Source organism: Pygocentrus nattereri, chromosome 12, assembly GCF_015220715.1.
Source record: "Pygocentrus nattereri isolate fPygNat1 chromosome 12, fPygNat1.pri, whole genome shotgun sequence".
NCBI classification, from domain to species: domain Eukaryota; kingdom Metazoa; phylum Chordata; class Actinopteri; order Characiformes; family Serrasalmidae; genus Pygocentrus; species Pygocentrus nattereri.
In genome coordinates this window covers 23561189-23584725 of record NC_051222.1, presented here as the reverse complement: position 1 = coordinate 23584725, position 23537 = coordinate 23561189, and the positions used below count along the sequence as shown (strand labels likewise).

Here is a 23537-nt window from a genome sequence, read left to right as displayed (position 1 = left end):
ACAAATCTTTTAATAAACTCTGCTCGTCGCTGCAACCACAAATGCAAGTTAAGACTGTACTATACGACGCGGAAGCCATCTGTCAATTACATCTGGAAATGCCTCCAACTTCTGTAGACGTAAGCTTATCTGAAATGGCATGATGCACAGTAGAAACATGTATTGTGTGACAAGTTAATCATACAAATTATTGATGGAAAGTATCTATCTATCTATCTATCTATCTATCTATCTATCTATCTATCTATCTACTTGCACATCTGGGAAAGCAGTAAAGCTAAAAATTATATTATATTGTTCTATATATCACATTACATATACAATAATAGCTTTGAATGTCTTAGTATTGAAGCTAATGGGCTGCAGTCTTGCACATCAGTTCTCCAGTTGTTCCCGAGATATTTTTGTTGAGGCCTTTTGATTCAATAACAGAAATCATATGAGCAATGTGTGGATTTGGCTGCATGCTTTGTCAACCTGTCAGTGCATTCATGTGTGTGTGTGTGTGTGTGTGAGTGAGTGAGTGAGTGAGTGAGGGAGAGAGCAGAAAGATCGGAAGAACAAAAGCAGATAGGGTAAACTGAGGAAGACAAGAGGCGCACATCTGTGCATCTGGACACAGCTGGAGCTGGAGTGAGAAAGAGAGATAGTAAGAGAGAGAAACAGAGATAGAAAGAAAGTGTGTGTGTGAGAGAGAGAGAAATATAAAGATAGTGAAGTCTCTCTTTATAAAAAAAATAAAACTATTTTAAGTTGAACATATACTCTATAATTGCATTAGAGTGAGAGGGAGGAGAGGAGAGAGAGGCAGAGAGATAGTGAGAGAGAGAGTGATTCAGAAAAAGAGGGCTAAAGGAGAGAGTGGAGAGAAGCGTCAGCAGAGAGCAAGGGGGAAAAGAAAAAGAAGGTTATTATTCAAAAATACTGACGCAGTTGTAGCTGGAGAGGCAAACAACACCATCCCCTTCTGAAAAGTGTAAGTAGAATCCTCGTGTGAAGTTCAAGCTGAATTAAGTTTTCTGATCTGAGGTGATATTTGGTTCATGCATGCTCTTCTCTGTCCCTGAAATATCATATATCATCTGCGTAAGTTCTTGCATATTCACTGCTGGAGTACATTTCTACTTCTGACGGAACAGATGGACACTCACGCTTTGCTATGCATGTCTTGTAGTCGTCCCAAAGTGGAAGTATTTGGCACTGGTCTCTACATCTGTCCATCCAGTGACTCTGCTGGGAGTAATGATCCTAAGGTCCAGAAGCCATGAGCATAAAGCTACTTTCAGCCTTGGCTTGCTTTAGTAGCTGATGGTAAACAGTAAAAGCAAAAAGAAGTTCCTGATCCTGGATCGGTTCTCCAGCTAGACTATCTATGTAGGTTGATTTAGGACCAGCTACTACTACCTTTCATATCCCAGCAGAATTATATCTGATCCTGGATCAGCTTAGATCACAATCAGGGATTTCTTAAGTGGTTTTATTGCTTACTATGAGTTACTAAAGCAAGCAAATAACTTCTTCTTTTGGCCTTGGCTCACTTTAGGATCTCATAGTGAACAGTATCAACTATGAATAAGTTCCTGATCCTGCATCTATGCTGATCTAGGACCAGCTATTACTTTTCCTAGCCAGGCTTAATTATATCTGTGGAAGTGCTTATCTGGAGCAGCTTCTTTATAACCAAAATTGGTGTAGTTATATTTGTTTCTGGATCAGGTCAGATCTGTTCAGGTACTCTTGGAAAGATTCAGAACTGTCAGTGCTGATCTAGGATACATTTTCAACAACCTCTGAGCTTACACTTTCATGACATATTTAACATATTTATATGTTAAATTAACATATTTAAAACATTTGGTGTGGAGGGAGCAGATCCTACATCACCAGTCTCACACTGAGACGTCTTCTATGTATCTCCTGTGTTGTAAGAAGAACTTAGTTACTTTATGGAAGAAGGTCAGAACTGTCTTTAACATCTGTTGGTCCATTCCTCATGAAATTTCATGTTACTGTTTTCAAATTCCAAATAAAATAGAGTTGCAAGGTTTACTAACAGTGATATGCACCCTATCTTGATCTGGAGTTGGGAGCTCTTTTAGAAATGCCTCTGCACTGACTCACTCTAGGACAGTTCCCAGAGTTACTTATTTTCTCCTGTGATTTCACTGTTATATAAGCCTCTGCCCCCTATCTGCACCTCACTGTGAGCACATTTACTTCACTCTGAAAAAAGATGGGTCTTAAAAGGATTCTTTAGTGAAGAGAATGGGTCTATATAGAACCATGAACACTTAAAGATCCATCTGCATGCTTAGATGATCCTTTGCATTGTGGAATGGTTTTGATGGCTTATAGAACTGCTGTATATGGTTCTATATGAAGAACCATTTCACGCTGCAAAGAACCATTTAAGTATGTAAGCAGTTGTAAGAGTATGTAAGAGTGATAATAGCTGTGTAGAACCACTGCCTTTGCTAAAGAACATCTTTTTTTTAAGAGTGTAGATGTATTGCCTTTTCTTTACTCTTAGAAGCCAGTTTTCTGGTGGATTTGATCATTACCTAATTTCTGACTTTATGATTTAATCACGATTACGACTCTTCATGAAATGATTCAGTGCATCATATAGACTCATATTTCTCCATTATTTGATTTGCAGGAGGGGATTTACTTTTAATAGCATTTTAGATTGTTTTTTTATTATTCTTATTAGAGTTTATGACACAAAAACTGATTAACAATTCTTTACATTCTGTGAAATAAAATACCTCCAATCTAGCACTACTGCATGAAGGCTACTACAGCAACAAAAGCTTCAGGACGTCTTCAGGTCAAAATGTAAACAGATTACAAAAGTAAAATAACAGCAACATATAGCGTAAGGGGACAAGTTTTGTTAACAAGTCTGACATGTTTAAAAGCAATATTAGAAGCTCTCAGTAGATTAAAAACTTGAGACTGGAGTTCTGAAACCTCCAGCAGGCTAGCAGTGTCCTTAGAAGAAGGTTTTTCCAGGTTACTCTTCTCCACCTCATGGATTAGTTTCTCCTCATCCGTTTTTAGGCTAGTTTAACTGTGTTTTCTGCTGGTTTGACCACAGTAGTCTCTTTAGTGTGGCACATTAGTGCGATGTGGAATGACATGTCAAAAACAATAACAGCCCAGTCTGTTAAACACCAAGCTCTGCCACTCATGTTTGTGGATCAGCATGGAAGTGTTCTGGTTTTGGTGTTTTGTCCTCTCTGGCATTGCATATTGTCTTTTGTTTAGTGGCTGTGTTTAATGGTTGCTGTTGTTGCTATGTTGCAGGCAAATATAGGCAGAGTGATAATTAGAGAGATTGATTCAGAGTGGCGTTCTGTGGTTATCAGGAGATACAGGCACTCATGTTTCTTAGCCAATCACACTGAAACTAACTGTGGCAAATTCAACATGTTTAGGGTTCAAGTATGCGGTGCAGAGAATCCATTGGAATTGTCAAGATTATTCTTATTATTATGATTCCTCCCTAGAATGATTTGTCTGGATCAAACTGTAGTTCATAGAGACATGAAACTTGGTCACAAGGTAGTAGTCCCTCCCGCTACTCAGGCGCATGACATGAGCCCAGTTGGCCTAAAGGTTGCATTTGCTTGTCTGGTATTTTGAGTTATTCATATAGAAACTCCAGCATATTATACAAAGGTCAAAAGGTCAATATGAACAAAACTAAGTGAACATCTTTGTTGAAGATCCCTAAGCTCCCATTTAGCTCCTTTATGCCAAAAGGGCCCCATTATGGGTGCATTAGGCCTCTGTATGGCATGTACATTGAAGGGTAAAACATGGAGAAGCAAACCATTTTGCAAATACAACTATGACAGATATTTTACCATTAATCGTGTATTTTTGATATCTACAGTATTGTGATCATCTTTTGCATGTTCAACATAGCTCATTAGATATGATATGAAGCATGTATCATGTTTAAACACCACTGCTCAACAATTATGACAAATGATGGCCTTTTAAAAAACTCTGACTTCCTTGCATTTTTAAATCCCCTCTCTGTAAATTGCAGTAGGCCTTGTTAGGCCTAGTTGAATGAAACTGCACTGATGCACACTTGAAGCCCCTCATTGCCACTATATTTCTAACTGTTTTTTAACAGTTATAACATTTCAAAGTCAGATCAATGCATCATCATAGACAGACCCATTTTTACACCCATACTGCAGTCTTACTGATCACTCTGCAGCTCTACTCACAGTTACAAGAGTCTGAAAACGTTTGCCTTTCAGTCTACACTCGATTGCAGAGCTGGGCCTTGTGACCTCCAGCACAAAGGCTATTTTTCTCAGAATCTTCAAATAAACTAATCAAGTTTGCTAGGAGTTAGAGTAGTCACAAGACCATCATCCCACCCTTCCTCTTGCCCTCATAGTTCATAGACCCTGTTTGTATCCTTGGACGTTAAAGTAATAGGAAAAACATCTTAAAATACTTTGAAGTGTTCTGAAGTGCTCTAAAGAAAGAATGTAAGGAAAACAGAAACCTACTTTAAAGGATTCTGGCTTTTAAGATGCCCTAGTGCATTTAATGGAATTTAAAAAGAATTTTACAATGGCTTTAATGCACTGAATGCACTGCATAAAAAACTCAATTTAATCCAACTTTAAAGAGGCCCTTAATGCATTCAATGAATATATATATATATATATATATATATATATATATATATATATATATATATATATATACACTCAGTTATTCAACTTTTAAGATGTCTTTAATGCATTGAATGTCATATTTTTAAAAAAGAAACTCCATACAACTCTGTACTCAAGAAGAAAAAGAAGCTGAACTGAAATTAGATGAACATGTGTGTAGTCCACGTGCACATGCTCTGAAATGTTTTGGACTCTTTTGTGGCCCTGGAGAGGAGTTTTCCAGTCCATTATGTGTGGAAAATGGTGTCTCTCTTTATTTTTTTTCCCTCTCTCCCTTCTCTATTCTCAACTTCATGGCCTATTTCTCTTATTATTTTTTGTTTACTTGTATTTTTTTCCAGAGCGATAACTTTTTTGCTTTTTACCCGCTTTTACCATTTTTGACCCTCTGTTATTATTGCACCCCTTTTCTTGTCATGGCACGAGACCAGCTGATCTGTGCTGTTTTTCTTCCTCGTTAAATCCAAACACAGCTATGCTGAAATAAAGTGATGCATATATTTCATGTAATTCGAATATGTGCCTCATTTCAACATTAATAAATACATCACTTCTACACAGTTACTGTCAGAAGTAAGCAAACCAACAAAATTGAATTGAAACATATGTTTTATTCATGTGGAAATGGAGTAAACGTTTAAATCAATGTAATTGTAAATGTAAATTCAATGCATCACTTCTTTTCATTGGTGCAGAGATGGAAAGTTATAGAAAATCTACACTTCAAGAGGAATTTTACAGAATTTCTGTGTAATTAAATGGTTGAGACATAGAGTAATTCCAAATAGTTTAATATGAAATGATCTGTTCTGGAGACAGTGGTGATAGGAACCAGACCTTCTGAAGAGGTTAAAGCTACCTTACAGAAAGCCATAGCATAAAATTGTTACAGTGCCTGATTCCTGAGACACTGTTTTACAATGGCTTTGAGACAAAATAATAGACTACCTCAAAAAATATTGGTTTTGGATTTCTCTCTGTTTTACCATTATCAATATTACATATAAAAACTCAGAAGACATCTTTTGTTTCAGTTATTATAAATAAAATGTCTGTGTGTTTCATAGATATTGCAGTACTCTGGTTCCTATCACCGCCACTGTAAAGGCATCTAAAGACACATCAAACTACTCTGAATCTGTTTTTTTTTCCTTTTTGTGAAGGTATTTAGCAACATGTGTATGTGACACACACAATGACATCCTGATAAATACATATGTATATATTTATTTATTTTAATTGTCTTCATAATTTATGTGAACCAAAAGGTATGGTAACATGCTAGATTGTGATGAGAGATAACAATACAGTTATGTACCTACAGAAGTATTTAAAACAGAATTAGGCCATGTTGGTGCACAGAACTTCTGCTTGTGTTTTAGGTTTGGGTTGAGGTTTAGGTAATGCTTTTCCACTGTGGACCCTCATGGATTGAGTTGAAAAATGTTGAACTTAAGCAGAAAAGCTCAGCTTCTCAAGTGTGACTTTTCACTAGGTAACCAATCAAAAAAGAGGGAGGATAAAAGTTTTGCTCGCCTTTGTGATAAAAAGAATCTGCTTGCAGATAAATATTAATTGACTGGCCATGTACCATCCTATACAGCTATTAAAAAACAGTATCCTTGAAAACAGTAGCTTAGTTTAATGAGTAGTTTACTTTAATGCAGAAATACAATGCTGGGTCTCTTTGCTGTTCAAGGTTCTTATGAATGTTGTTAATGTTCACATGGACTGAGTAGGAACAATTACACCTAGTGGATGTTTTCCCCTGGCCTTCTCCCCAAAAAGGAAACCCAGTCAGTGCCAGTGTTAGTTTCTTTAGTAAGTCAGTGTGTGATGACATGTTGAACTTCGTGCCCATAAAGATCTGCTCTGCTCTTTCCCTGTTACACAAAACTCTGTCACAGGCAGATTCTTCACAGTACAGACATGGATTTATTATGAAATATGCTCTGCCATCTGAACGTAGCCTTAAACAGTGCATGGCATCTGCAAAAAGCACACCTGGGTCTTTACTATGCTCCTAATGATTAAAAGTTCTGTTCTTTCATTTTTGCTCTCTATTTTTAAGTATTATGTTTAGCAGTTGCAATTAAATAATCCTGACATCTGGTGGTGCTGCAGCACCCTCAGCAACACTGCTTCCGGAATCCTTGCTCTTACATGTTTTTTAAATCCTAATGCAAATCCAGTCCTGCTCCTCAACTTCAGGCACACAAAATGGCAGTGCTGTTTCATTCAGCTAATTAGCATAATTCTGGGCAGATTTAGTTTACGTTAGTTTGAATATGACTGGATATTTAAATTTAAAAAACTGTGGAAATTCAACTGATTGGCAAGAGAAAAAGACAACAATCTCATGTTCTTTGATATTTGCAAAGTTTTAGAAGTTTTAAGGTCTTAATAATAATATAATGATTAAACAGTGTGTTGTTTTTTTCTGATGGAAATGTAGTCGAGTAAAATGCATATATGCAATTTCAATAATACTTCAACTTACAATACCATCCAACCTGCACAACACAATCCTTTCTTTATCCTTTGTGTCAATGGCTTCAAAAAAAGTCCCCAGACCCGGCTTGATCTGTGAAGCTTACCGTGGAGGCCAGAGAAGTTAGCTTATTAGCTCAGTTCCCCCTTTTTCTTTATCTCATCCTCTGTGCATCTCTAATCTTGCTCTCTCTCTTCCTCTCTCTCTATACCACCCTTGACTAGTCTGCTAGCTTTTGACATATTGGCTGAATGGAGTTGTTTTGTCTGTTTTCCTCTCACAGATGTTTTCTTTTGGAGTGCTAGAATTGTTTAGAATAAGTTCTAATGATATTCCATAAAGTATGCATTCATTTGTCATGAGGTTCTCAAGCTATTTTCAAATTCAAAAGTGGAAAAATGTTGGTGTATTGTTTTTATTGCCTATAAAGACAAGGCAAATCCCTCCATCTGCACAAAATATGCCGGCTAAAAAGGTGATAATAATACTGCATAATAAAATAGCTTAGAACATGTACCTCTGCCTACAAATGAATTCTTTCATAAGAAAATACATACACTGCCCACCAAGGTCTTTAATAGGTCATTTTGAAGTATATAATCACTCTGATATAACACTATTTGATAAAGAACCTCTGCTGAAGAAGAACCCCAAACTCACCTAACCAGATCAGACTCGCTTTTCATTCAGAGACAGCTCTGTAAGCTTTACAGTTTATTCGTAAAGATTTCATTCAGAGGCAGCTGTCTTACCTGTTTCTACTTCTAGTTTTCAAACAGCATCAGTCAAATTCATCATTTTACTCAGCTTAACTGGCTATGTCATGTTAAAAGGCGGGGATGGTGGCATGCACTTTAAATGATGTGTACTGTGCTGGACTATATGAATTTTACAGAGTGTAGAAGTAACAAGATTATTTTTCCCTGAAAGTAATAAATAATATAATCCCGTTAAGTTTTGAGAGATGTAGTGACGTGTAATGGAGCACGTTTTGAGCTAGTACTCCAACACTACTTGGTAATGAATGAAAACCATTTTGCCCATCCCTACTTTCCTCTCTCTAGGCCTCGGAAACTTCACTATGGCTGTTCCCATGGCGACAAGGACTGTGACGACGCTGCTCGTGCTAGTGACGTTTTTGGCACAGTCGCTCGCAATCAGCAATGAGCTGGATTATGGAACCTGGAACTACAGAGAAGGAGGTAAACACTGACCAAATGTGGAACTAAAAAAAGCACCTTACTCAATCTGACATGCCTTTTTTGGTAAAATAGCAAGTATATCAGTGTGGATCCACATCAGGAAACAGAAGGATGCTGCCTCTGTGTTCAAATATCAATCAATCAATCAGCAAAATCTTTATTTGTCATAATTTATACAGCACCATTCATAAAGCAATTGTAATTTAAAGCATTTTACACATGGACACCAAGTGATGTACATTACTGTTCAAAAGTTTGGAATCATTGTTGTTTGGAATGTTTTCAATGGTATCATATTTGAAAAGCGGTGACCAAATCTTATTGATCAGATAGCCATTTATAGTAATTTTATGACAAGAAAATTAATAGAGCAATGCTGTATTGATAACAGTGTATAGGAACTAATAGAAACATTCTGTAAGTGCCTTGAATGATCTAAATATCAGCTAATGCCTTAAAATCCCATGTGTATTACATCTAAAGGGTCATTATTTGGTAAACAATGGCAGCTGGAGTAATGATGTAATGGTAACAGTATAATCACATGTGGACTGTAGGCATTAAAAGCACACTACAAAAAGGAGTCTTATTGTGAACTGCCTATTCCTAGTTTAAAGGTATGTGTTGCACTTAAAAGCCATCCGTAAGATTGCACTAGATATTCTGCACACTGTTCTCAGACACCACCACAAAACAGTCCCAAAATATGCACTATATAGTAAACAGAGCTTAGGACACGGCCTGTCTCAGGGAGAAAAAGATGTTGACTTTGTTGCCGAAGGCTGCAGGTTCTAAAGTGTCTCTGATTGCTGTGTGCTGTGCCCTCTGGGTAAAAAATTGCTTCAGAAATGTTGCATCGTGGCAGTTTCCTTATACTTTCTTCAACAGCACATAAGATTCAAGAAAGATCAACTCCTGCCCAGTAGCCTAAAAAGAGCAACATGTTCTCTTTCACACACTTGTGAGTTACTGCATGTATCATCAAGTTCTTTAAAGCTCTTATGCTAGGTTCTTTGGAGCAGTACTTCTGAAGAACCACCATTGGAAGCCCAACAAACGTTTCAATGGGTGGTTCTAAAAACATTACAATGAGGCATGTAAGTGTGAAGATTCTTTTTAAAGTGAAGGTCACCTACAAATTAAAAGGGTACATACCATTATAAAGTGAAGGCTGTTTGTGAATTGAAAGGTTATACAACATTACAAAATATTTGCAAAAATCAATAAAGTTTATCTGTTTGAACATTAAATATCTTGTCTTTGTAGTGTATTCAACTGAATATAGGTTGAAAAGGATTTGCAAATCATCGTATTCTGTTTTTATTTATGTTTTACACAACGTCCCAACTTCATTGGATTTGGGGTTGTATAATGTAAAGATCATTAACAAATTTAAAGGTTATGAACAACCATAAGTAAAGGGTATATACATACTCAAAAAATATGGCTCTTTATGGGTTCTTTGCATCGTACTTTGGTCCCTTTGCATGATTAAAAGGTTATTTGCATCATACAAGGGTTCTTCAGAGTTTTGGAGATGGTATATACATGGATATGAAGAAAGGGTTAATGGTTCTCCTGTTGTTACAAGCTTGACATTGTGAAATAGCAGAACCCTTTTTCGTGCTATATAGAACCCTTTTCAAAAAGGTTCTGTAGAGAACTGTCTACAGCACATTCTTCATAAACCTGAAGAATGCTTTTACAATGCAAAGAACCCTTTATTCATGCAAAGGGTTCTTTGAGTGTTCATGGTTCTATACAGAACAATTTTCTTTACTGAACGTCCCTTGAAGAACCATCTTTTTAAAAAGTGTGCCGTTTAACATGTTATATATGTTATATACTGTTATAAAATGAAGGTTCTACACAAATTGAAATGTTATAAACTGTCTTAAATAAAAGACTATTTAAGAATTAAAATGTTATATACTATTATGAAATAAAGGTTATGTTCTACTAAAAGTCAAAATTTAATTTTTATTATTATTTTTATAGTTATTTTTTGTCCAATAAGGCCCGCTCGCTGTTTTGAAGCACTCTGTTTACTTTAAGAAGACATTTTGTTCTCCCTCCTTGAGAAGGACTGAATGAAAAAACATTTAGTCTACCTTTATCTGGGGATTGATTAAAAACAAGCTGCTCTGCTGCAGTTGAATCACAGTAAGACAAGGTTTAAAGGAGCATTCTATACAAAATCCCTAAAGTCATTTAGGACTCCCAGTGATAAAAACAGTTTTCAGGAACTTAGCCAATCTTCCAACCTTCCAAACTAGCATCTGGGAAAAAGTAGCAATTAATTAACGGTGATTTGTGGATAGTCGCCCAGTCATATAACTATAAATTCAAATTTATATTAATTTTATTATATTATATTTTATTTTATTAAATATATTATATTTTATATTAATTAAATTCAAATTTATTAAATAATGCTAGCTCATTTTATGTAACAACAAACCAGTTGGGAGATGCTATTGGCTAATCAAATGTTAGGGAATCAACAGTTCTGTAGTTTGTGTGGAGTTTATTTTCAGATAAATTTAAGATGATATTTTCTACGACATGGACTCCAGATTGTAAAGAGCCCATTTCGTAAACTTTTCTAGCATCTCATTGGTTTATTTGAGGTCCAGTTTAGATGTGTGTGGGTTTCTGTATTAAAAACATTTTTATGTCTATTTTTACACAACTATTTCCTAACATCTCTTTATCTCTTAAATAGGCTTTTTACTGCACTTTTAAGACTGAAATAAGTAAATTACAATCTGTTCTGATGGGCCCTGAACACTGTTTGAAATAAGGGTAATATGCAGATACATTTTTTATTCATAAAGGTATAAACAATGTAAATGTTCCCTCAAAGGTACAACAGTGGTTTTAGGGTCCAATCATGTAGATTTAAAAAGTTTTTCCCAGGTGAAAAGTACATATTTGTACATTTTCGTAACCTAATGTTTTAAAATGCACACACACACTTTCTAAGCCGCTTCTTCAGAGTTGCAGGGGGTGCTGGAGCCTATCCCAGCGGTCATCTGGCAGAAGGCAGGATACACCCTGGACAGTTCGCCAGCCCATCGCAGGGCAGACAGACAGAAAGACACACACAGTCACACCTAGGGGCAATTTAGCATGTCAAATTGGCCTGACGGCATGTCTTTAGACTGTGGGAGGAAACCCACTCAGACACGGGGAGAACATGCAAACTCCACACAGAAAGGACCCTGGTCACCCAGCTGGGGAATTGGGCCCAGGCCCTTCTTGCTGTGAGGCGAAAGTGCTACCCACCGCGCCACCATGCCACCCCTATGTTTTAAAACAGAACAATAAAATAAAAAGCCTGTAGATGAGACGGGGTGTGGAGTCAATACAACTTAGAAAATGTCATTTCAATGGATTCTGGTACAATTATGTTCCTTGACTAATGGTACAGAGATGTACCCTTGTGGGTACCACCCCAGTGACAGTTCAGTACCTTTTTTTTCTGAGAGTGTAGTTTCCATATATGAATTTTACAAACTGGGTACTAAACAGTGCATTTTGAAATTTTAACAACGTTGACATGTTGCAACTGTTCAAAAATTTCAGCTGAAAGCGGTGCAGGTGTATATGTTACAACCCCACAGACAGGCTGTAGATTTGCTAGAAAACAAGTAATTAAATTGTTCTATGTTGTTTGAACCAGATAAGTTTTTTCTTTTTAAATATATGCATTAAATGATCCATTCAAAACTGGTTGGGAATTTTTTTACAGCTTAGTTTTCGCGTATGGGCTGTGTGAACTAAGAAGTGAATGGCATGTTTTAAAACCTTTAGGTCTTGGACAATATAACAGTAATAAGGTATTCCACAGCAATTAAAAATGATGCTGGCCATGTAAAATTAAAATTTCTAAATCATAGCACATCAAATTTATGTTCTTATCTGGATATAAATAAACAAAATACAAAATAAACACATTCTGCCCTTTTAAATGGGTCACTGTTTGGTAGTTTTAGAGTTCACCAATAGGTGGTGCAGATAGAAAGAGAGACAAATCAGAGCCAGGAAAAATCTCAGAAAAACTAGCATGATATTAGCGGCTGTGACAGCTAAGAGCAACACACACCACCGATTTTGACCTTCCCTCTGACACCAGCCACTCAACTTTGTACTCTCACATTTACTATAAACGGGTGTCATTTTAGCATCCGTTAGCTGAAACCAGCCTGTGTTGTGGTGTGGCATGTTTGGCCTACAAAACTCTTATTAACTTAGCCAAAACACTACAGTCCCAAACAAACAGAGCAGGTTTGATTTGAGCTTTCTGTCACTCCATCACCACTCACTCTCTCAGACATTAACTTTCACCAAAGTGTGTCCAGTTAGAATCAAACTTGTACAGTGGTGTGTATCAGAAGCTAACTAAGTTAGCTGATCAAGCTAAAGATCCAAAAACCAAAACAGGTGTTATTTTTATCAGTATCATCGCAATTTGTGTGAACATGTTAGCTGCTATCATGCTAGCTAAGCTAAAGCTAAGTTGGCAGCACTGTTTAAAATTGAGCAATTATTGACAGACGCTTTACATTCATTCAATGATGGCTTGAAAATCATGCACTGCATTAATTTGGCAATCATCCAAGCAAACTACTCTCTTCAATTTATTTTTGTTTTGCAATAGAGTTAAAAAGTGAGGAAAAATCTTTATAAACATGTTTTATGTACATGCAGTGAAACAAAATATACATTTTTGTGCATATATATAAACTGAGGTTTTCTAACGTCAGATATGTTGACTTCTGATTAACTGCCATTTCCTTTAAAAATGCTTTCAAAAGACTTTTTAGAGATTTTTTTGCTACATTGCTTGTTCTTTAACTTAACTGAGATTGCACATTCGGTTTAACATGTTGTACATTCACTCACAGTGCACACTCCAATAGTTATTTGATTTAAAGCATGCAAATGATCATCATTCGGAGACTCTTATAGGATCTGGAAATCATCACCATGTAAATATGTTTTCCATTTGCGCTAATTTGTTATCCTAGACGCTAATCCCTCAGGGCTGTGCCACTTATTAAGTTCACCATAATAACTGCAGCAAATCTAATGAATGTTTGACTTTATTAGGTTTCAGTAGTAATAATAACACTAATTGCAGTCTGATAGTATTCATGCAGTCACATTATGGAAATGAGAATCACATTGTTGGCCAGTCGCTATGTGTGCTCAAAGGTCAAGTCTGCTTCCAGACTTTCTTTAAGTCCAGTTTTACTGCTACACTAACAATGGCTAGAGCTACTGACATGGGGTCACCAGTCTAATATACTCATTATCTCCTTGACCTCTGGTCTGAGGTCACATGCTGCCTCACCCTGCTCATTAATGTCTGACTTGATTGTTTTTTTTTTGTTTTGTTTTCTCGGTTGTTCTGGCAGCGGAGAACGTGAACGTAGCTAATGTCCGGAGTGTGACCCGTGTGCTGGACGCTTGGGGGAAGCGCATCTTTAACGAGATTAAGACGCTGCTGCACTCACATCCCAGTGCACTACTGCCTGACTACTCAAGGTGCCCACACATTCCCACTCATTACAGCTCTATGACTCCTAGAGGCACCATGACTAGACCAATGTCTCGTCATGTGATCAGCAATCGGTGACAGTTGGATGCTTTCACGAATCAGCAGACATTAGGCCATGTTCACAAGGACATTCTGGTATACATAAAATGAAAAAAGCCTTGATATGCTGCTTGTGCTTCAGTGCTGTCTGGGCTAGACAGCTAGATTAATCTTCATAAAGTGAAGTAAATGCAACCTTTTTCTAGTTAGATTTGGATTAATTTTCAAGGAAACTAAGAATTGCTGCCAAACATTAAGGACACAGTTATAGATACTATTAGGATGGGATTAGTTATTGGGGTAATGCAATTTTAATGCCAGGCATGTGTAATGTTTATGACCGGTTTATTCCACTCTTCTATAACCTAAGAACATCTTTTTGTATAGGATATGACGATTCACTGATATGGCCCAGGATTAATATGAGGTTATTTCTATGGTTCGTTTTTCAGTATGTTAAACGCACCAGAATCTTTGCTGATACGGGAGCACACAGCCTGTAATTAGTTACTGGCATGGCATGTTAGGACTGGACTAAAGCTCTGAGCCATACCCAATGTAAAAAAAATAATCCAAAGAATAATGAAGTGTCCAGAATTATTTCACTATAACGTATAATATCCAATAGTGTTTCATTTGAGCAAGACATTTTTGCATTATCATAGCTAGGTTTAGTGTTGATATCAAGCTGGCTGTGAGCTATCAGTGATTTGAACTGACAGCAGTGATTAGCTTCTCCTCCGTCTTCCTCAGTACATCAATGTGACTGACTGAAGGTCCACCCCTGCCCGTCTCCTAATGACTGAACAATGGTTACATCAAAGTATGTTTAGTCAAAACATTAACTCAGTTTTTTCAATGGACATTAAAGTGTGGTTTATTGTGGCTGTGTTGCTTATTAATTCATTGTTCTTATTGAAATCAGCGGCAAGAGGTACGATTCTGTCCTTATTAATGTGGCCTTATATTGGGTTACATCCTCTGAGAGCTGTAGTCTAGTAGGCTCATGACTATGGGCTGATGTGCTAGTCATTAAGAGTCACATGCATAATGCAGTTATGTAATACATCATTAAGGCTCCACTGATTGCTTGCAGTAAGTTATTAGAGGGCTGAGAATTACGAGGGAACAGAGCAAATATACTCATCATCCACTTTATTAGAAACTCTTACCTGCTTCCACAGACTGACCGATATATGAGCTCCACATACGTTATAGGTCACTAAATACAGTACAGCATTACAGACAAGCCTTCAAAAATTATATTTAAATTGGTTATATTTAAAGTAATTTATTTTGGGAGATATTGTCATCAGTAAGCATTTTAATTTTATTAAAAAATACAAATATTAGAATCAGTGCAAATAAATAATATCACAATAAATATAAAGTTATACTTCATCAAGTTCCCTGATGATGACGCACTTGATCATTAGGCCTCAATCCAAATCCAGCAAAGACAGTTCCAGATCAATTATATGATCCTTCAAAACTCTCAGGGTGTTGTGCTTACCCTCAAAAGCCATAGGCTCATCTAAGCAGCTGTCTGAGGGTCTGAAACTAAAGATAATTGACTCTTACAGAGCAGAAGAAGACGATAAAATGTATACAAACAGTCCATGCTTGTAATTTTCACTGCTTGAAATGTCATTTAGAAATGGAAGGCAAAGAGAACTGTTGAAGTTAAGACAAGATCCAGAATCATAAGAATATTTTCTGAAAAAAACTGCTTGCAGTCTGGGCTGGAATATACCCCACATCACTGCCGAGGACCTACAAATATTATCTACATGGGAGGGTTGTGATGTCTTCACAAAAGTCAACATCTGAAGTATGCAAACCAACACTTTGGTAAAACCTAGGCATTTTGAAATAAAGTGTTTTGATCTGATTAATTAAGGCCCAAAAATTAAGGCCTTTGACTACAATCACCAAAAGAATGTTTAGAGAAAAAAAGGAGAATTTGATGAAAAGAACACCTTGTCAACTGTTAATCATAGGGTGGATCTGTATTCTATCCCCTGTGTACCTGCATCTGATTTATTATTTACCTCAGATTAACTGCACATACAGAATGTGTACAACAGTACATTTCATAGGTTTATTTCATAAATTATTACTGTGCAACTGTACATTGGAATAGTGCAATGCTAGTGTATATTGTGAATATGTGTATATTCAGAGTCGGTGTATATATATATATATTTCTTTTTCTTCTTAGATATTTGTATTTTTTTGTATTTAAATTCTATAAGGGGGCTATGCACCTAAGATTTTCAATCACTTTCCACTGTGTAAATGTGATATGACAATAGTGTGATTTTAGCCAAAGAGGGTCTTGCTTTAATATTTATTTTTTGCGAACATGTTAAGTTCAACAAACAAATAATAATTGTGCATTACCATTGTGCATTGTGCATGTCACATTTAAGTTTGTTCCATGCTGATGTAGTATTCACTTTTTTTCTCACTTCAACTTCATCAACAAAATGTGTAATTTTACTGTGTTACTGAATTTTGATCTCTTAATGAAAAGATTTATTTTGGATTAAACACAGCATAGCGTCTGTTGCTGTAAACCAGCTATTAGGGGTGTATTTTGTGTACTTCTGGTCCCGGTCCCAAGCCCGGATAAATGGTGAAGGTTGCGTCAGGAAGGGCATCCGGCGTAAAACTTGCGCCAAAACTATCATGCAGATCACAAATATGATTGCCATACCGGATCGGTCAAGGCCCGGGTTAACAACGACCACCTCCGGTGCTGTTAACCAGCAGGGTGCCGGTGGAAATTGGACTACTGTAGGTCGAAGACCATCAAAGAGGAGAGGAGGAAGGCGGGTTAGAAGGCAGCGAGAGAGAAGGAAAGACAGGAGTGTGGAGGTTGGAGTAGGGACTCTGAACATAGGGACAATGACTGGTAAAGGCAGAGAGCTTGCAGACATGATGGAGAGAAGGAAGGTAGATATTCTGTGTGTCCAGGAGACCAGATGGAAAGGAAGCAAGGCCAGGAACATTGGAGGTGGATTCAAACTGTTCTATCATGGTGTAGAGAGGAAGAGAAATGGAGTAGGGATAATCCTAAAGGAACAACTTGTGAAAAATGTTCTGGATGTAAAGAGAGTGTCAGACAGGATCATGAGCCTGAAGTTGGAGTTTGATGGTGTGATTTTGAATGTGGTCAGTTCATATGCACCACAGGTTGGTTGTCAGTTAGAGGAGAAAGAGGAATTTTGGAGTAAGATGGATGAAGTGGTAGATGGAGTCCCTAGAGAGCAGAGATTGGTGATTGGTGCAGACTTCAATGGACATGTTGGTGAAGGGAACAGAGGGGATGAAGAGGTGCTGGGTATGTATGGTGTGAAAGACAGAAATGCCCAAGGTCAGATGGTTGTAGATTTTGCGAAGAGAAAGGAAATGGCTGTGGTGAACACGTATTTTCAGAAGAGGGAAGAACACAGGGTGACATACAAGAGTGGAGTGAGGTGCACACAGGTGGATTATATCCTTAGCAGGAGATGCCACCTAAAGGACATTGGAGATTGTAAAGTGGTACCAGGGGAAAGTGTAGCAAGGCAGCATAGGGTGGTTGTCTGTAGAATGACATTAGAAACAAAGAAGAGGAAGAGAGTGAAGACAGAGCCAAAGATTAGATGGTGGAAGCTGAAGGAGGAGGATGGTTGCAGGCAGTTCAGGGAAAAATTGCAACAGGCCCTTGGGGGCAGTGAGGAGCTACCTGAGGACTGGGAAACTACAGCTAAGGTGGTGAGAGAAACTGGCAAGAATGTGTTGGGTGTTTCGTCTGGTCAAAGGACAGAAGACAAGGAAAGTTGGTGGTGGAATGAGGAAGTCCACGAGAGTATTCGGAAGAATAAGGCAGTTAAGAAAAATTGGGATAACCAGAGAGATGAAGGAAGTAGGCAGATGTACTGTGAGGCTAGTCTCAAAGGCTCAGGCCTATGATGAGCTGTATGAGAGGCTGGACAGTAAAGAAGGAGTAAAGGACTTGTATCGTTTGGCTAAACAGAGAGATAGAGCTGGAAAGGATGTACAGCAGGTTAGGCATTAAAGGATAGAGAGGGAAATGTACTAGTGAGTGAACAGAGAGTGTTGAGTAGATGGAAGGAGTACTTTGAAGAACTAATGAATGAGGAAAATGAGAAAGAGAGGAGGACAATGGAGGGAGAGATAGTGGATCAGGAAGTGCTGAGAATTAGTAAGGTGGAAGTAAGGGCAGCTTTAAAAAGGATGAAGAATGGAAAGGCAGTTGGTCCAGATGACATACCTGTGGAGGTATGGAGATGTTTAGGAGAGAAGGCAGTGGACTTGTTGTTTAACAAAATCCTGGAGAGTGAGAGGATGCCTGATGAGTGGAGAAACAGTGTACTGGTCCCCATTTTTAGGAACAAGGGTGATGTGCAGAGCTGCAGTAACTACAGAGTGAAGGTATGGGAAAGAGTTGTTGAAGCAAGGCTAAGGCGAGAGGTTCAGATCAGTGAGCAGCAGTTTGGTTTCATGCCCAGAAAGAGTACCACAGATGCAATTTTTGCGTTGAGAGTGTTGGTAGTGAAGTACAGAGAAGGTCAGAAGGAGCTACATTGTGTCTTTGTGGATCTAGAGAAGGCATATGATAGGGTGCCAAGACAGGAACTGTGGTACTGTATAAGGAAGTCAGGTGTAGCTGAAAAGTATGTTAGGGTGGTGCAGGACATGTATGAGGATAGTGAGACAGTGGTGAGGTGCGCAGTTGGAGTGACAAATGGTTTCAAGGTGAAGGTAGGGTTACATCAGGGATCAGGTTTGAGCCCCTTCTTGTTTGCAATGGTGATGGAAAGGTTGACAGATGAGGTCAGGCAGGAGGCTCCATGGACCATGATGTTTGCAGATGACATTGTAATCTGTGGTGAGAGTAGAGAGCAGGTGGAAGAGAATCTGGAGAGGGCTGAAGTGTGACAGAAGGATAGCAGCAAGAGTGAAAGGGAAGGTTTACAGGACAGTAGTGCGTCCAGCTATGATGTTTGGTTTGGAGACTGTGGCTCTGTCTAAAAGACAGGAGGCTGAGCTGGAGGTGGCGGAGATGAAGGTGCTGAGATTTTCGTTGGGAGTGACAAGGATGGACAAGATTAGAAATGAGCAAATCAGAGGGACAGTGAAGGTGGAGGAGTTTGGAGATAAAGCCAGAGAGGCCAGGTTGAGAAGGTTTGGACATGTGTTGAGGAGGAACAGTGGATATATTGGTCAAAGAATGTTGGAGATGGAGCTGCTGGGTAGAAGGAGAAGGGGTAGACCTCAGAGAAGGTTTATGGATGTAGTGAAGGTTGACATGGAGATGGTTGGTGTAAAAGTAGAGGAGGCAGTAGAAAGGGCAAGATGGAGGCAGATGATCCGCTGTGGCGACCCCTAAAGGGAGCAGCCGAAAGAAGAAGAAGAAGAAGTAGATAACGTCTGTTGCTGTAACAAAATTCTGGCTGTTGTTTCACAGCTACGTGGGCAGAAATTAAATGAGATTTTCAGACCTTTTCAGATTTATTGATTTTTTTTCTGTTGCTAAAACAAAACAGATTGTGGAGAAAGGAAGAGAGAAAACATTTACACTCTCAATCGCACATGCATACACATTAATGCAAACATATGCATTTGTCCCAATATCATGCAAGCCCACTCATACTCTCTCCTCAAACTTCCTCTCCCCTCTGCAGGGTCCGTCCTCTCTCAGAGTCTCTGAACGATCTCTTCAGAGAAGTCTCGCACTTACAGAGGCGCATCACCGACCTCAACCATCGCCTAGCAACCCTGGAGCCCCTTCTCCGTCGCCATGGCTACCGCAAAGAGGGGGAGGAGGGAGGGGAGGGGGCCGAACCCGCACCCCAAAGCATGAGGGGGGCGGGCTACAGCTTGGCAAAATACCCCCAACGCTACAGGGTCCGTGTGGTGCACCCCTTTAACAGAGTGGTACGAACCAGGAGAGTGAAAGTGTACAAGGATGGGATAGGCAGAGTCAAAGTGAGAGAGGATGAGAGATAGATGGGTGAGAGGAGTGCAAGCAAGAATGAGAAAGAGTATGAGAGAGAGGGAGACAGCGAGAGAAAGAGAAATTGATATTATAAACTTTATAATATTGTATTAGTATATAGTGTAAGTTACTTAATGTATGAAATATAGTACAACATCTCCAGAAAACTGTGCATTATGTTGGTGGTGAATTATGAATAACACATTCAAACGTGTAACACACATAGTAAGGCATCTGTGTTGGGGGATGAAATGAATTTTCAAGCAGGTTTTTTGTTTGTTTTTCCTAGCATCTATCAGGACATATACAATATGGAATCCAATTTTAGCTTCATATTATATATTAAATTATATTATAGTCTATAAGAGTTAAACTCTAGAAAAATGTTATGGATGTTCCTTATTGTAATGAATGATGAATGAAGAATGTTTTTACAGGTATAAATAAAATTTATACATTTAAAAGTAAAACTTTGCATATGAATCAATTAAGTTTTACCTGAGTCTTAGCTTAGGATCAGTTGTGTAACCTTGCATGTGGTCATGAAAATAGTATGGTTTAGGCTGGCTGTCAAACCATGTCAATACTCGCATGTACTGTTCACTCTCCAGTTTATACTGTCCATATATGGACATTTTAAATTCATTTTTTATTATGCCAAAGAAACAAATTAATTTACACATATGCACCTATTAATCATAGACCATTTTAGCCTGCCAGTTGACATAAGTTATGAGTGTTTCACCCTGGACTGCTTTTGGAATGATGCATGATACAATCCAGCCAATCAGACAATAGATCATTTACATATAGCAGCCTTAAAGGCACACTAACAAAAATGGTCTGTATCAATTTAAGTAATGAAGAGACAAACATCATCCGTGGACATTGAGGAAAACAAAAACATGAAAGAAAAATTTACAAAATGGGTCCCTCAGATGTTCAGCACATCTATATATCTCTATCTTTCCTGTCTGCCTGTTTTTGGTCTATTGAATTTTTTTTAAACCAGTAATGAAAACCGGAAGAACAGGTCAATTCTTGGTTTTGGTTCCGTTATTGTCAGTATAAAACTCACAAAATAATCAGAGCATCAAATAACAAACAAACAAAAATGGCATAAAGGATCATTATTATTTATCCAATATTAAAATTTCCTAACACTTCAAATAGAGATAAACATGCAGAGTTCACATATTGGCACATTTTTCCATTTTTACCAGAATTGATTAATTTTTCCATTTTTCCAAGAAAATTGAATGACTAAAGGGACACCGACCTGCTCTCTATCTGACTGGGTAGGCCTGTGATCAGTCTGGGTAGGCATACCCAGGCCTACCCATGGCTAAGCACCTGATATACAGCATATGAACTTTTCAAGAGTATATTCTTTTTCTCTGCTGCCTGCACTAGTGTAAGCTTGGATCTCCAAGGTCCAATCAAAGTTCCCCGGCAAAAGAAACTTTAAGCCGCATTCACTGGACCAGAACTAACTCCCGATGGCTGGAAAAGTTTGTCTAGCCAGCTGACACCAATGAGGGAAAAGTAAGAGTCCCTGGCTAATTTAAGTTTTTGACCAAGTTAGGTCACAGATCGCGAAAAAAAAAAACATTACTTTGTGGGCACGTTTGGTTGAACCTCTGGGAAGTGAACTGAGCTAAGACACAAGAAACAGAGTTTCAGGTAAATAAGAAGGTCATTTATAAACAGTGTCTATGTAGCAGCAATACACACTGATACAATTTATAATACAGCATGATGCAGTGTTAAAAGAGTTTGTGAGGCAGAATGCTATCAATAATGAGTCATTAATTATCACACTGGTATAAGATACTAAAATCACTATTATTCTGTATATGGCACATATGTTCGTTTCTACAGTGTATCAGTAAGCATGTGCTTTATAAACACTACGTACTTATCCTAAAACACCATCAATCTCTACAGGGTCTATAAAGACATATAGTACTGTGTACGTCATAGACCACCCTTTATTTACTTAATTTCCAGTAAAAACTGCTATTAAATACAAGCATTTTGCATATGATATTTCTGATGGGATTACACATAAGAAAATACACTTGCATAAGAAAGGGAAAGTCAAAGGATGATAGGTGAAAAAAACAGCAGTTTCCAAAACTGGGATTAAAAAGGTTAATAAAAGACACAGAGAAAACGGGACTCCTACCAACCATGCAAGACCTGGTAGATACCAAAACTTCTCCCATCAGATAAACAGCACTTGAAGCTTTCATCTTCGAGAGAGAGGAGAAAATCAAGCTCCAGTCTTAGTCCACAGGTGTTTAAGTCCACAGGTGTTTCTATCCATCCTTCAACTGTGAGAAGACAACTCAACACTACGAGTCTGAAAGGATGTGCAGCTGAGAAAAGGAAACAAGAACATTTGCTAATCAATCAAAGAAGCTGTTGGTCTTCTCAGAACAATAGACTGACCACCCCAGAGTCCAGACCTCAACATCACTGAATGTGTTTGAGATTACTTGGATTGTAAGAGGCAAAAAGTGCAAGCAACTTCAAAGACTGAACTTTGGAGGTGTGGAAAAAGAATCAGAGACAAGACAGAAGGACTTTTCCAGGCTGTGTGTGTAGTGTATGCTTTATAAACACTTCGGACTCCGCCACTGATGTAAACAGGACTGGTTATTGCAGTACGTCCTCTTCTATGAGCATTATGTTGCACTGGACACAAGGTGGCAGCCTTATGTTACTTTGGGGTTTTGAAGAGTAACCCGGCAGACGTGTGCAAGTCTGTAGATCCCTGTTTCAAATTTAAGAACAGGCTATGTGATATAATGTAATATGAAGTGTAAGAAGATACTAAAAAGGGGGGTAATGACATACAAGTCAATGGATCCAGGCTCCTTCTAGCATCTTCTAACCATTTCAACTCCAAGATCCTGCCAGCTTTGCTATTTTTACATGATTACATTGTTTAATAGATAAAGCACCTCCCATTTTTTAAAGTTAAAGACTGCAGTAGACCAAGCACACTGTGTTTAAAGAAATAGTTTGACAAAAAATATCAAGTTCACACAATAAGAGCTACGTAAGAAAGTGAGATCATACACTGCTCTTATGTGGGTTGCAGACATTATATTGTAAAGTAAAATGTGTGCCAAATTTCAGAAACAGGAAAAAATTGCTTTAAGGGGAATTTCCCCAATTTTTCTAAATTTTCAGTATAATTCAGTGGTTGAGATAAAGTTATTCAGAGTGGTTTGATGTGGAGTGGGTCGATAGCTACAGATAGCTATAGCCATTATATTAATTTTTTGGCCTTTTAACATCCTGCATGTACATCTCTGCCATGAACAGATAAAAAAACAAGACCAAAATCTTATCTCAAAACTATTATAAAACAAAGTCTCAGCATCAGGCAGCATTTCACATATTAACTTTGTAAGGTAGCTTTTAGACACATGATTCCTTGTCTGGTTCCTATCACCACAACTGTGAACAATTAGGACTGGCTAAGCTTCTCTAAAATGAAACATTTAAT

At 37.9% G+C, this 23537-nt stretch overlaps 1 protein-coding gene across 1 annotated transcript; it reads left to right on the top strand.

The window, feature by feature from the left end:
* The first annotated feature begins 566 nt into the window (after positions 1-566).
* si:ch211-243a20.3 (uncharacterized protein LOC100151507 homolog) lies at positions 567-20487 on the top strand. The gene is made up of 4 exons (XM_037543745.1): positions 567-976; positions 8265-8402; positions 13826-13955; positions 19704-20487. Exons 2-4 carry the CDS (start codon positions 8282-8284, stop codon positions 20026-20028), a joined length of 576 nt encoding a protein of 191 aa, XP_037399642.1. The 5' UTR covers positions 567-976; positions 8265-8281; the 3' UTR covers positions 20029-20487.
* Positions 20488-23537: the final 3050 nt, after the last annotated feature.

Coding starts and splice junctions, on each gene's coding strand:
- si:ch211-243a20.3 (XM_037543745.1), top strand. CDS start 8,282: ATGGCTGTTCCCATGGCGACAAGGACTGTGACGACGCTGCTCGTGCTA. Junction 8,403..13,825: donor CTGGAACTACAGAGAAGGAG/GTAAACACTGAC, acceptor TTGTTCTGGCAG/CGGAGAACGTGAACGTAGCT. Junction 13,956..19,703: donor CTACTGCCTGACTACTCAAG/GTGCCCACACAT, acceptor TCCCCTCTGCAG/GGTCCGTCCTCTCTCAGAGT.